A 13,907-nucleotide genomic window follows, 5' to 3' on the forward strand; every position below is an offset into this window, starting at 1 on the left:
CTAACATTGTTCCACAGCAGCCACACTGACAAGGCCTCCTCCAGATGTGTCAGGTATCTAAATGCAGATTATCTCAATATGCCAGATATTGGCTGGCCAATTAAGTCAGATAAAGAAAATAGGGTGATTAAGCAAGGCAATTAAGGTTACTGAGCGATGGCCTAGTTGTCTTTCCAACAGCACTGGCCTTTGTTGTCTAAACACTTCTGAATCGGGGTGATAGCTGAAAGGGAAGCACCAGCAGTGTCCAAAGATGTGTCTCTAAAATGTAGATTATCAGTTAACATGACTGAGCGCTCCCAAAAATCTGTCCAGTGCAACCTAACATTTCTCTATTTGTGTGTGTGTTTGTTTTCCCTCGTGGAAGAAGTTCGGAGCCAATCAAAAGAATTATACCCCTGTGGTGACTCAATGCACCCTTTGTGTTGATGGGAAGGAACAAATGCAGCAAGACTGCATAGTTTGTGTGCACAGTGCTGATTCAATGGAGTGCTCCTTTTGAGAAAATAGTATTAACTGATGGCTGTTCTCAATGAAAGATGTTAATATAGGCTACCTGAAGGGTACAGATATTTTATTGCGGTTAGCTTAGCATGGCTTTGTCATAATATTTAAGACATTTGGCTATTAAGGATAAATTAAGAATACTTGTGGCAATGCTTATGACAAAAAAAAAAAAAAAAAAAAAACCAAAAAAGCTATTGACCTAGTATTTTGGGGCAATGCATAAAATTAAGTTAAATTAATCCTTGTTTCCTAAGCCAAAGAGTAACTGTGTTAAATAGCTGTGATCTCAATATTGACCAAAATAATCGTCATTATGATTTTTGCCATTATCAAGCAGTCCTAGCTTAAACAGTGAAAAACAGTCGTATTTAATAGATGTAATCTCTTGCACAATCATTTGCTGCTCCAGCAAAATAATGTGGCTTTGATACATGAATTGATATGAATTCAAAGGGATATTATCTTTACCCTGGCAAACTTGCCATGTCAAGTTGGAGATGCTGGTAAAAGTAGAGAGCTGTGGCAGAGATACAGTTGTAACGAATCAAATGAGCCGTGGAAATTACCACCAGCGTGGAGCCAAATTGTGGTAAATGTGACTAGTTGCTTATGAGTTTGTCTGCCAGCCAGTTTGGCAGTTAACCTACGGGCAGCATGTCCTAAATCTAAGACCTTATATGCCAAGTTGACACATGTCCTTGTGGAGGACAAGCTCTCTAAGATTTCTTTGACAGAACCAAACTTTTTAGTGCCACATGCACAGAGATCACATCTTGATAGACTGAGATGGATTTTGTGGTTGAGATTGTGCAGTGAATTAAATTTAGAATGAAATTCTTTCCAGGTCACCGTGTATCATTCTCCCCTTTCCTAGACTTTGTGTTTTTGTTGGAAGTTGTGCTGTTAGAAGAAGGGGAAGCAAGAGTGCACAAGAGCTCTTTGAGAGGAAGGCCAAATTGAATTTGAATTGAATTTTCTGAAGGAAAAGTAATGACAGGACTTTTGTCATGACAGCCTTACTTTAGTGTAATGACTGAGCTGTTTGTTTATTGATGTGTTTACATGGTCTGTAGTAATGCATGCCGGGACATGGCACACTGCATTGGCCCCTGCTTTCCCTCTGCCCTGCGGTCATAGCAGGCCAGGCCAGCTGTCAGTGGAGTCGGGAGGGAGTGTGAGAGCGAGGGGTTGTTGATCTATGAGTGACCCGTTTGTTTTATTTCAGCAGGCATTTCTCTGTTTCACAGTTGGCGAATGTGCTTCTCCTCAACACTGGAGGTTCTGTAAAGTCATAGCAACCTGATGAGTTTAGCATGATGTTTTGCCACAGAGGGATTGCAGACAGACCCAGAGTGTCAACTTGGCTGGTGGTCACCTCCCACACACTCACAGACTCACACAGACACAAACAGAACAAAAAAGGGTGTTTGTATAGTAGATGGAGGTTTTTGTCTTTTGTTAACCAAAAGAGCTACTGTGTGTAAAAGTCAAACATTGAAGTGTATTGGTATGTGAATGCTTGCCTGTCTTTATGCTAATAATGTTAAACTGTGCTAATATCTCTGTTAAAAAGCACTTAAGTGCTGCTTAAATATCTAAGGCAGCATACTTTTCAAAATAAAAGTTGTATGTACTTGTCTGTTATCAGAAAATCAGTGTATCACCGTGACCAGTGTGCTGACCTTTAGTGAACTTGCAGCCAATTCAGGTTATCCTTGGCATGCTGGGTTCATGTAAACCAGGAAGTGGTTGAATAGTTCCCCACAAATGAGGGAAATGCTGACTTTGTCAGCGTTAGATGAAATCTGTCTGGCTTTGTGAGAGAACGTTGGCAACCATTGCAGATCCCTCCCAAGTCCTTTTTCCACCAGGAACTGTAGCTGCAGGCGTAACAATAGCTAGCTTTATCATTCACCCTCTCTGTGTCCGGTGTCATATGCTATAGAGAGGTCCAGGTGGTCACTAACACTTAGATAAAGTACATTTAGAATAGCATGGTAACCTTTCATGAGTTATGGAAATATTCTGGGCCATAGTGGGTAACCACAGGACCTGCACAAGCATGTTTCCATAAGCCTTGGTCACAGGAAAAGGGTACATTTTCCCGTTTTGGGTTCCTGACACAGAAAATGTCTGAACCCTTCCATCTGATCACAGCCAGTGATGATATAAGTCTAATTGGTCAATACGAACTAACTTAAACTCGATGCTATATTCGGTACAACTTGTCCAACTGATGATTATCAAACTAACCTCAGGCTGGTGTCTGATCTGCGGTGTAACGGTGTGCTTTGTAATCACACATCAACACCTGATTGTGACGATTTGTCTGTTTTTTCCCAACTGAAGGTTTTATTTTTTCCTGACATTGTGACATACTTCTCTGATTAACTGCTAAGCTAAGTGAGATGACAGTTTAATAGCAATTTAAACTATATATATATGTGTGTGTGTGTGTGTGTGTGTGTAACATCACTGATTGTTTTCCTCAAATCTAATTAAGCCTAAGTGTATTAATATTTTGTGAATTTACTGGGGGCTATCTTTATTTCAGGCAAGGTGGGGCGCCTCCTCTGGCTGTTGGAAAACCTCCTAGTCAAAATCTGAAGATATAGTTAAAAATAATATGTCATCTTTGCTTAAAGTTCTTTTAAACATCACTGTGGGCTGATTTTAATTGGCTTGCCGTCTGTTTTCCTTCTCTCTACAGCTAAACCCTTCACTTCCAAAGTGAAGCAGATGCGCCTGCACAAGGAAGACTTTGAGATCCTTAAGGTTATTGGACGAGGAGCCTTTGGAGAGGTAATATGCCTTCTGGTTTTTACACTCAGCTAAACCATGCAGCAGTCCATTATCATACAAGTTAAGAACCTTCAATTTAATTTCCCCCCTTTTTTCTGTGCAAGTAACAGGTGTTGTAGGTTAGTATAGAGCAGATCTGCAGTGTGTGTGTGTGGTGGTTTTTTTGTCTGTTTTTACAGGACACATCTCAAAATCTGGCTCTGTAAATAGGAAATGAACAGAGTGGCTTGGACCGAGCCACATAACACTATTCTAGCCTTTCCAGCCTTGATTTATGTATTAGATTATGTGGGACCGTCTCCTCCTCTGCATGTTGGCTTCGCAGCAGCAACTGTAGTGGCAGTTTGTTAACACACTACCTAGCTAACGTTACTTGCTATGTCATTGTTTACTCTATATGATGGTATTTGTCATGGTATTAGAGTTCTACAGAATAAACCACACCTTTTTAATACCTGAGTAATAAAGGGCAAGCGTGTTGTTGTTTTTGATGGTAGATTACTTTCTGCTGCATTCCAGCAGCAGTGCGTGGTATTGGTCTCCTGCATGAGCATGACTCTACTTGCAGCTTGAACAAAACTTTCAAATGCTTCTTTCACACTTAACCTGTCAACAGTAATTGAAATGGTGAGTGCCAGTGAAAGCGTCCAGTGTGGGTTTACATGTTTTTGTTTATTTATTATGCTTTTATGTGTGCCTGCAGGGCGTATGAAATGCTTTTGTCGCTTGGTTTCAGGTAATGATGTCAAAGCTAGGGAATGCTGGAGGGACAGGTAGTGTGGTCCTCCACCGGGACTCTGACATAATGTCGCAAAAACCTTGGTACTTCACACTGACAGATTAGACTATCAGACATTTACACAGAAAATGTGGGGTTTCAACACTGAATTGATCATCTGGAGCCATGCTACACGCTTCCAAATATTTAATCTCTGAAACTGTTATTCCACATCTGTACAAACAAGTTAGTGAATTCCTGAGATCCTTTTTAAAACACTCTAATAGGTGGAGAGAGACAGAGAGAAATCAAGAAAGTGATAGATGGAGAGAGATAGATGTGGACACACCTGCCAGCATGTAGAAGCAACACCGCCACAAAATACTAACATGCTCACTTGAGCAACTGCAAGAGTGCTGGTATGTGCATGTGTGAGTCATGTGTCTGTGTGTGCCTTTCAGGCGTGTTGTGCTCAGTGCTGTAGTGTGATCCATGAATGGTGCTACTTTGTGGTGACATTCCAGTGCCTTTTCACTAAGTCAGCTCTGCTAGTACCAGTTGTACATGACAGAAAAATTAAATTAGCTTGAGAGCCATCACTTTTTAATCACCTGATAGCAAAATACTTGCACAGTGTTGTAATGTGGATGTAATGGTATAGTAAACAGAAATGTGTAAATGTAGCAGAATGAAAAAGCGCTCAGGTGAAATGAGGAGCTTGTGATGAAAGCTAGATGTCACGTTTGCTTACTTCAAAAGTCCACTGACTCTGGATACGGCGCGTTACGGCTGCGCCGCGGTTTTGATCCGTCCAAGGCCCGGCGTCAAAGTCCACTGGAAGCATCTCAGAAGCGTTTCAGCAGCAGGGCCTGTAGCCTGAACCACGTTATTGACTTGTTATTAATTTGTCCTTTTTGTGCTTCTACTTCCTTCTTCACATCCCTCTGTGACCCCGTGTTGTTCAGTCGTTTGCAGCCTGCATATCCCACAGGGAGCATTTCAGAATCAGAGCATTTTGATATTCTCTGCAGAGCGAAGTGTAGAGCCAATTCTGCAGCATTTCTGGGACGTGATGCGGCCGCGTGTTGTGGACTCACAAGCATTGACTAGAATGGCTGCTATTAGCTCCAGCAACCGTGGCGCAGCCGGAGTCAGTTGTTATGGAAATTATTGTGTTATTATGTCCTACATTTCATCATTGTATTCAGTTGGCCACCACCAGCAGGGCTCAACACTTTTACAAGTGGTTGCCAGGCTGGCAACCAAACATCAGCTTTTGGTTGCCTAAACTGAAAAAAGTCACCTTGTATTTTGAGTAATTAAGATACTTTCCTATCCTTTCACACCCCATATCCCACAGTCACACAGCTTAATTTGCTTTGCCATTGTCTCTGAAACAGATTCCTGGGCATAGGGCTGGGCAATAAAACAATATTGATAATTATCGCAATGTAATTTTCCTCATTAACAAAATAACAAATGCTTAATAAATGTTTAATTTATTTGAATTGCAAATGAATAATTTTTCTATTAAGATTTATTTTTTAGGAAAAGGGACTGAAATATTTCCCCTCCTGCATATTTGTTGGAAAGGAGCCGAAATCAGCCTTTAAACTACTGAAATAAATAAAGATTTGACATTTATCCTGATAATTATTGTTATCGATTAATATGAAATTTTTTATCATCATAACATTTTTGGTCATATTGCTGTCCGACTGTAACAGCAATACTTACATTACATTTACACTTATTCATTTAGCTGACGCTTTTATCCAAAGCGACTTACAATTGCAGAGGTCACACACCTCTGGAGCAACTAGGGGTTAAGTGTCTTGCTCGGGGACACATTGGTGGATGGGTTACAGTGGGAATTGAACCTGGGTCTCTCACACCAAAGGAATGGATCTTATCCATAAGCGCTGCAACCTTAAGGCACCTGTGTGGCAAACCATCAAGCACATTTGCCAGTTTTTCTTTATGGCTTTTGGCATCACAAAGTTAGGAAGTCTTACTATATTTCAGTTGGATGACTGTAATAACAGCCATGTGACCTAAGGTCAGACCAAGCAAGCAAGCAAGCAGACCAAGAATATGTGTACTTTGGTAAGGCCTCATGAAAATATATAAGCCTGTGAATTTATTTTTTTTTGTCATCCTTTTTGGCGATTTTTAAGAAAACTGAGCACAGAACTTTTGCTGAGGAATATAGGTACAGAAAGCCACACAGTTAAGAAGACACAGACAGACATAGAGACAGACCCAGATTAGCAGACACTAGGAAACAAAGGAAATAAAAAATACTTGAGAGTGAGAAAGAGAAGCGAGAAAGCTTGACTACAGGATGTTTTGATTTCATCCTCCTATTGTCAGCAATGTGCAGAGAAATGGGACGGGACGTTGTGGAGCTCATCTGATGAACTGACCAGTGTGTACTGGTCTCCTGTCTCTGAGAATGCTCCCATTAGAATAATTATATGAAGTGATGTGGTTTATTTCATGCCTCTTCCAAACTGATAAAACAAAATTTGAAGACTCAGTTGTCATTCAGCTAACAATCATCTTTAGTTGCAACATAAAGTAGAAAACTCCTACAATACATACTTGAATATACTTCCATGAATATAGACAAGAATAGTGAAGTAAACTCTGCGCTTAGTTTTGCCTGGGCCCTGCAGTGGACATCAGGCGTGATGGGGAGGACTAGATGAAGGAAGGAACAGTGGAGAGATGGAGAAAAAACTGCAAGGCGTTGTTAAGAACAGTGCCCCGTTCCCCCCCTTTCCTCCTCCATTCCTCCTCTCCTCTGGTGAGGGATCACTAGGGGAAATCCAAACACTGCAGGAATGTTATCATTGTATTGCATTAGCAGCATTCCCCGGCTCATTTAATAGACTACAGACCCATCTCTGTGTGTGTGTGTGTGTGTGTGTGTGTGTGTGTGTGTGTGTGTGCTGTGCACTCATGAATTCCTGTCAGTTTACTTGCGTGTATTATTTGTGTGCCCCCCCCCCCCCCCCCCCCCCATGTCTGTTTATGCATATATTTTTGTATGCAATTAACCAAAGAGGCCAAATAAAAAATGGACTGCTGCTTTTTTGAATCAAGAGAATATTACAAAAATATAAAGGAGGCTAAAAGAAATCAGTTTGCATGGACATGTGCTTTGGCTGTCAGCGTGCAGTGGTTTGTCACAGCAGCTTGTGCAGCTCCTTTTTTGGCAAAATGTGAAGCCAGCACCGGGGATGTTATGTCATGGGTAATGTTCAGCAATTATCAGTGAAGGGAAAGTTGGTACTTGTTATGTTGTTAAGATGGCATAAGAGGGGATGAGAAACCCAATGGGAGAGTGTGAATAGCTGACCAGTGTAAGGCGGTATAGGTGAGAAATTATAACTGACAGGCTGTTCATAACTCCAGTTTTTACTTAATTTTAAAATATGTTAAAATGAACTCATTGCATTGCTGACTTATATGGGTGTTGGGTTTAAATATCGGTTTAGAGTGTGAGATTGTAGTAGAAAGGTTAGACAGTGCAGAACCTCAGTATTCAGGGTTATATGTTTTTAAATATTTTCGTGTTTGGTGTGATGACAACTGTATTATGTGTGTAGGTTCATGATCTGAAATGATGGATACATGGTTTAATAGTTAATGACGTAAGCTTTTTATGGCTGTTTTAATAGTTAAGTTAATAGTCTGTGATCAGAAACTTCCTTCCAAAACATCACACCTGCATAAATCTGTCCATTCACTATTGATCTGTGCCCATTTACAAATCATTAGACCTGATGATTAGAGTGTACCTCTAATTTATTTCCTCAGACTGCAGTCTTTGCTAGTAGGAAGCATGAATCATATATAAGTGGTTCAGCTGTGTGTGTGTGTGTGTGTGTGTGTGTGTGTGTGTGTGTGTTAAAGAGCGTGAGTGTGCATCCAGGTGGAGTGCATCTGTTGGCCTTTTAGGTCAGCACTTTAGTATCTGTGGTCACGTCTTGCGCCTGCTTTTCCCTTCCCCTCCTTGATTCTGCTCTGCTCTCCCTTCTTTGCTATATTCTCTTCTTTTCTTTATGTCAGATTCTCCTTCCTTCCATCTCTCTATATTTTTTTTTCTCTCCCCCTTCCTGTCCTCTTCCAGCCACTCTTTCCTTTTCTCTTTTTTCCATTTCAAATTGCTTTACTGGCATAAACGTCAGAAGAAAAATATTGCCAAATCTTCAGTTCATTAAATAAATAAAATAACAGTAAATGTGTTCTTACCAAAAGTCAGTAGTATATAGAAGTAATTTTATGTTTAGGATCAATAAAGAAACAAAAATATATTAATAAAAAATTATAAGTATCAAATGTGAAAAGTAAAAAAAAAACAAAAAAAAACAACAACCCCATGAAGTAGTGGAGTAAATCAAAAGGCAGAGTGAGTTGTAGGGAGACTAACTTCATCCTCTACCCTGAGTCTGATCTTGTTTCAAAGGCTACGTTCTGACTGTAGGCCTTAATGCGCAATTCTTTTTTTAGTTTTAGATCTCACGTTATTGCTTAAATGTGGCACATATCAGACTCCAGTCTGAACTGTCTGTGGCCTGAAAGTGACCCGCATGCGCATTAGAATAACACGACATCACACGTAGCACGCTGTTGTAGGCTACAGAAGTAAACAAGGAGCAACAGAGGTTAGCTCCGGTTAGCTCACAGGAGACTCACGTTTTTCATTGTCCTCTCACGGGTCACATTTCTCGGGACCACATATGGAAGTGGCCCAAATCTGAACTGGAAAAGATCAGATTCCATGTGACTTGGCCTGTTCACACTGTCATAAAAAGTTAATATCTGAGTCACATATGAGCAGAAAAATTGGATTTGGGTCATTTAGGCTGATGTTTGATGTTCAGACTGCAGGCCAAAGTTTTACTTAACTCTTGGACTCTTTGCCCAGTGTAATGATTTTAAATGTTGAGATGATCTCCCTTGTGTTCTACAGCAGCAGAAATAATGAAAATGACTAACAAAATAATAAGGATTACAACTTTTGCAGTCATTATTAATCGTGAAAACTTACCACACATTAATTATCATCATGCAGTTCTTGCATTTGTTCTTTTTTCTATTGCTTCAGGAATAAGATGCGAAATCTGTTTTGTATTCAAATGACGCATAAATGGTTAAAACAGCTTTTTAACGCTTAAACTCTTCTTTCTTTCTTGCAGGTTGCAGTCGTAAAAGTGAGAAACACTGACAAGGTATTCGCCATGAAGATTCTCAACAAATGGGAGATGCTGAAGCGAGCAGAGGTGAGCACCACTCACTGTCTTTTTTGGGGTTTTGCCGGTAGTGGTTTTAGGTACTGGGCCATTGTGGCAGTGTTGGGGAAATCTTTAAAGATGATGATGATGATAATAATGAGGATTGATGGTTCATTTAAAAAAACAAAATGTCTGCTGTCCAACCACAATACTCATTTATCCACACTCAAATTGGGCCTTCATCGATAAATGCTTGCAGAACACGTTGCTGCTTGAGCTGCACGAGCTGCATGTTTTTCTCATCGACCTCTTCCTGACAGTCTGACATTCCTGTTGGTCTCCTGGGTCTTCAGTCTTCATGCCTCATACGTCACACGCTGAAACTGGTCCCTGCTGTGTCTGTGTGTGTGTGTGTGTGTGTGTGTGTGTGCGTGCGCGCGCAAACGCCTGGACATGGGAAACAACGTAGAGCAACAGATGTACTGTAGTCTGTGCACACTAAGCATGTACTTGTCGCTGTAGACAGAGAACACCAAAAGGATGTGGTGTTGATTTATATTATAAAGTGACCTATTTACACAACAACATTGAAAATTTGATTTGCACATAGAACCCGACTAGAAGTGAGGTGTGCACCAAATCACAGTCCACCACCAGGGTGGTGTATAGAATACTGACACACTGTCCATTCCCTGTGATAGGGTTACATGCATGAGGGCCCATGTCTCTGGGTCTCATGTTAAGACAGGAAGTCAGAAAGCGACTTGCAATATAATAACCTGGCTACTACAAAACCTTTGTCAATGTGAGGCTGATCAGATCCTCCTATCTTGAACTGTATTTTTGATTCAAGACGGTCATATGTGAAGTCGTGGTAGCCTGAGGAGTTTTCTTTTCTTTTCTGCTCAGACAGGACAGGCAGAACAGAGAGAGGTCAGGTTGAGTTTTGCCACACATCACACATTGTTTCTGTGCGCGCATGTGTTTTTACAAAAGAAAAGTACCGTCCAGCTGTATGAGTCTTTTTACTTACTTATGATTTTTTTTAATCAGAATTTGAATTGAATTATTTTTGGACATAAGAAAATCATCCCCAACTTCTTTCCTTCTACTTTGTCACTCAAATTACAACATTAAAATTGATTTAAGTGAACAAATGCTTGCTCAGAAAACAGCATGAAAAATCCTCTTTGATAGATGGTAAATTGTTGCTGGTGTAACATGGTTATAAATGCGGTTAACTGGCACATATGTTTGGTACGTTCTAACATGTACACATGAAAATTGTATTGCCATTCTCTCATACTGTCGTCATTTTAATCTTCAGTAAAAAAATCTATTGCGTCTTTTCTTTAGACGGCGTGTTTTCGGGAGGAACGAGATGTGTTGGTAAATGGGGACTGCCAGTGGATCACCACCCTGCACTATGCCTTCCAGGACGACAATAATCTGGTAATGGAGCACTCTCATTCGTCTTCTCTCTGTAGATGTGTATATTCATGAGTAGGAAATTTTTTTTCTCTCCACCAACCACACTAATTGTAATTCCAGAAATGCCCCCGCTTTGTTAACCTTAGCGTAGTTTAGGGAACTTTTTAACCTTTGACTTATCTGATATATCGAGATCCTTTCGAGCATAACCACACCTTACTTCATACATTTCAGCACATTGAAATTTTGGTACTTTCCAAAGTAACAACCACAGTCTTCTACTGAGTAGCTCCACCTGTCACTTTCACCATTTCACCGGCCTATTCATTTATAGAAAACAGTAACACCTCCACATGATGTCTGGTGACCTGCTAAACTCTGACCAGCACATTCATTTCTCACCACAAAGCACAACATGACTTAGATTTTTAGGAAATTGGGCAACAGAAGTTAACATGGCCAAAAAACATTTCTGTAAAAGACCAAAAGAATGACTTTGGAGCTGGCTGACTGGTTGTGGGCCAAGCTCTTTCTCGCTTTCATTGGCTGCTGGAGGCGATCGCTCTCTCTGTGTAACCTGACAGTCCGTTCTCTCTGTGTGACCCTGAGTTCAAATGCCAGGACTGCTTGTCATTCCATTTCCCACATTCTCACAACAAATGCTTTACCCTGGACACTCCCCAAGGCTTTAAAAATATACACGCTGCCTGTCCAGCCTTCTATTTTTAGGAAATCTCTCAAAGGTTTAAAATCGTTTAGGAGCTCTCTGCCTCAGTGCCTCTCTGTAGTAATTATACTGTGAGAAAAAAGGGAGAGGAGAACGAGGGGGAGGGGGAAAGGAGGATGGTATAGTTTCTACTTTTATGTGTGACTTTCTTGCATTGTTTTCCCTATAAACCATCTCACTTTTCACACTATAAACATCTTATTAGTCTAAATTGAGTTCTATTCTTCACCTTTTGTTAGTTTATTTTCCAGTACGTGTCATTGACCTTTATCTCCTATTGTTTTTCCCTTTCTCTCTGTCTGTCCCTTTGTCTCTCTAGTACCTGGTCATGGACTACTATGTGGGCGGTGATCTTCTGACTCTGCTTAGTAAGTTTGAGGACCGGCTGCCGGAGGAGATGGCCAAGTTCTACCTGGCTGAGATGGTGCTGGCCATCGACTCGGTTCACCAGCTACACTATGTCCACAGGTGAGGAGCAGGCAGAATGTGTGTGTGCATGTCAGAAGGTATGAATGAAGGTGTGTCTGTAATTAGTTTTTTGTAGAGCAACAGACAGAGCAGTAAGTCCTGATGATGGATGTTTGACATTATTCTTGCTGCATGGGCAATATTCCAGCCGTGGGGAGCCACTGCAGCTAAATGAAAATATTGGAGAGTGTGTGTGCACATGTTTGTCTTCAGTCATCTCTGAAGGTAGTCAATACCGCTGACTAATTATAGAGTATATTAGTTTGTGTTCCTGTGTGTGTTATTATTTCACCTTTGAACATTCCCATTTGCGGTTAGGTTTGTTGTGAGACAGGATTTCAATGCTTTGGAAAATTACTGTAGTGCTGGAAGAAATACTTAGACACTTTTACCTAGTTAAAAGTTCCAATACATCATGTCATTACAAGTAAGGACTTGTACTACTTAAGGAAATGTACACCAGTATTATCAGCAAAATGTACTTAAAGGGTCTATAATCAATATTTTTAAAATGGCAACGTACCAAATGGGAAAGGTGTTTCTCATAGTGATGAACCTACAGAGAGTTATCACCTGAATCTGCAGCTCCCTTCAGCTTTACGTCGCTTTATAGCAAGTTTCAGCTCAGTATTTAGCTGACGATCCCACAACTGTACTGTTTTGGTTTGCTGTCACCATCTGACTAGCTGGTCACCACAGTGGAGCATTTAGCAGCTAAAGAGTCAGATATTTCCCTCAAGAGTTCGTGGAGACCAAAATCATCTGCAGCGACGCATTGGATTTTATTAGCTTGCTATGCTTCTTTTTTTTATTTTTATTTTTTTATGAAAAATGTACTTTTTTGTTAGGTTTTCTTTTAAAAAGTGATAAATATGTGCCAACTGGACACAAAACACTCTTTAAAAAAAAAAAAAAAAAAAGCAAAAAAAAACTATCATGGTATATGTAATTTTAGATCACGGTAACAAAATATATCACAATACAATAATTGAAATGGTTTAAAATGACTATACCATACCTCTTTTAATTGGAAATTCCATGCAAAGAGAACCCTCCCTGCTCTGTATTCACATTTCATTTACATTATCGGGGTAATCTTTACTTATTACCATTGACGGCAACATTGCTCTAAAATTTACTCGTGTATTATCAGCTGAAGTCTTGAGGTGGAAACGGTATTGACCAATATCTACCCATGGACACATTTCTACCATCACACAGTATATTCTGTCAGATCGTCCAAGCCTAATACATATTCATATTAATCCATACTCATTCTGCTCTTGGAGGAAAAGAAAATGATTGTAAATTGGAAGATATGCCCTTTAACGCAAGTATATTAATAGTATACAAAATCAGGCCTTATAGTTGACACGTGGGTCAGGCATTTTGACCAATTTTCATCAAAGATATCAATTTGAGTTCTTAGTTTAAATCTAATTCTCTCCATCTTTCAGCCACTAGAAGATGCCCTTTGGAGCAGGAAGTCAGGCTCTAACATGTAGGAAGTGGTCAAATCGGCATGTTAACACAATTACAGTGTTACTATCGCCGGGGGGCTCGTCGCAGTAATTTTGTTAAAGGAGCAATGGATGGATGGATAGACGGAGGGAAAGATGAGAGATGGATAGAGAACAAGGGAGGGTCAGAAAAAGGGTGCCATAAACCCAGGCTGCTTGGTGGGATAACGTTTTGGGTGTGTCTGTAGTCGCTCCAATCTCTAATACGCCGCTGGAAAATCAGACGGAAAGAGACCTACTGAGAGACGAGGAGTTATAGAGAGATGTAGATATATACATGTATAAGTAAGGAAAGGGAGTGAATGAGAAGAGAGTCGGGAGCCACTAATTGCATGGTGTTATCTGGGGGCCGTAGATGGGGGTTGGCGGTGGCAGCGCAGACGGAGAAGTGGATGGATGGAAAAAGGGACAGGGAGGAGGGGACAGAACTGTTTCTCTTTAAGTCCCCTCGTGGACGCTTTGGGACAGTAATGATGGGGTATGGGAGGTGT

The 13,907-nt window shown here is 40.5% G+C and overlaps 1 protein-coding gene across 4 annotated transcripts in view; it reads left to right on the top strand.

Annotated features, from left to right (window-relative positions):
• Window positions 1-13,907, top strand: part of cdc42bpab (CDC42 binding protein kinase alpha (DMPK-like) b) — a 75,317-nt gene that overhangs the window by 24,492 nt on the left and 36,918 nt on the right. For all 4 annotated transcript variants that reach the window (XM_038727289.1, XM_038727287.1, XM_038727290.1 and 1 more), the window contains exons 2-5: window positions 3,218-3,309; window positions 9,235-9,318; window positions 10,627-10,722; window positions 11,748-11,896. In XM_038727289.1, coding sequence (XP_038583217.1) covers window positions 3,218-3,309; window positions 9,235-9,318; window positions 10,627-10,722; window positions 11,748-11,896 — 421 coding nt within the window. The remainder of the gene's footprint in view (window positions 1-3,217; window positions 3,310-9,234; window positions 9,319-10,626; window positions 10,723-11,747; window positions 11,897-13,907) is intronic.

The sequence above is a fragment of the Micropterus salmoides genome, unplaced genomic scaffold (assembly GCF_014851395.1).
Source record: "Micropterus salmoides isolate LMB-PRFRI ecotype aquatic unplaced genomic scaffold, ASM1485139v1 Ms_hic_scaffold_18, whole genome shotgun sequence".
NCBI lineage: Eukaryota > Metazoa > Chordata > Actinopteri > Centrarchiformes > Centrarchidae > Micropterus > Micropterus salmoides.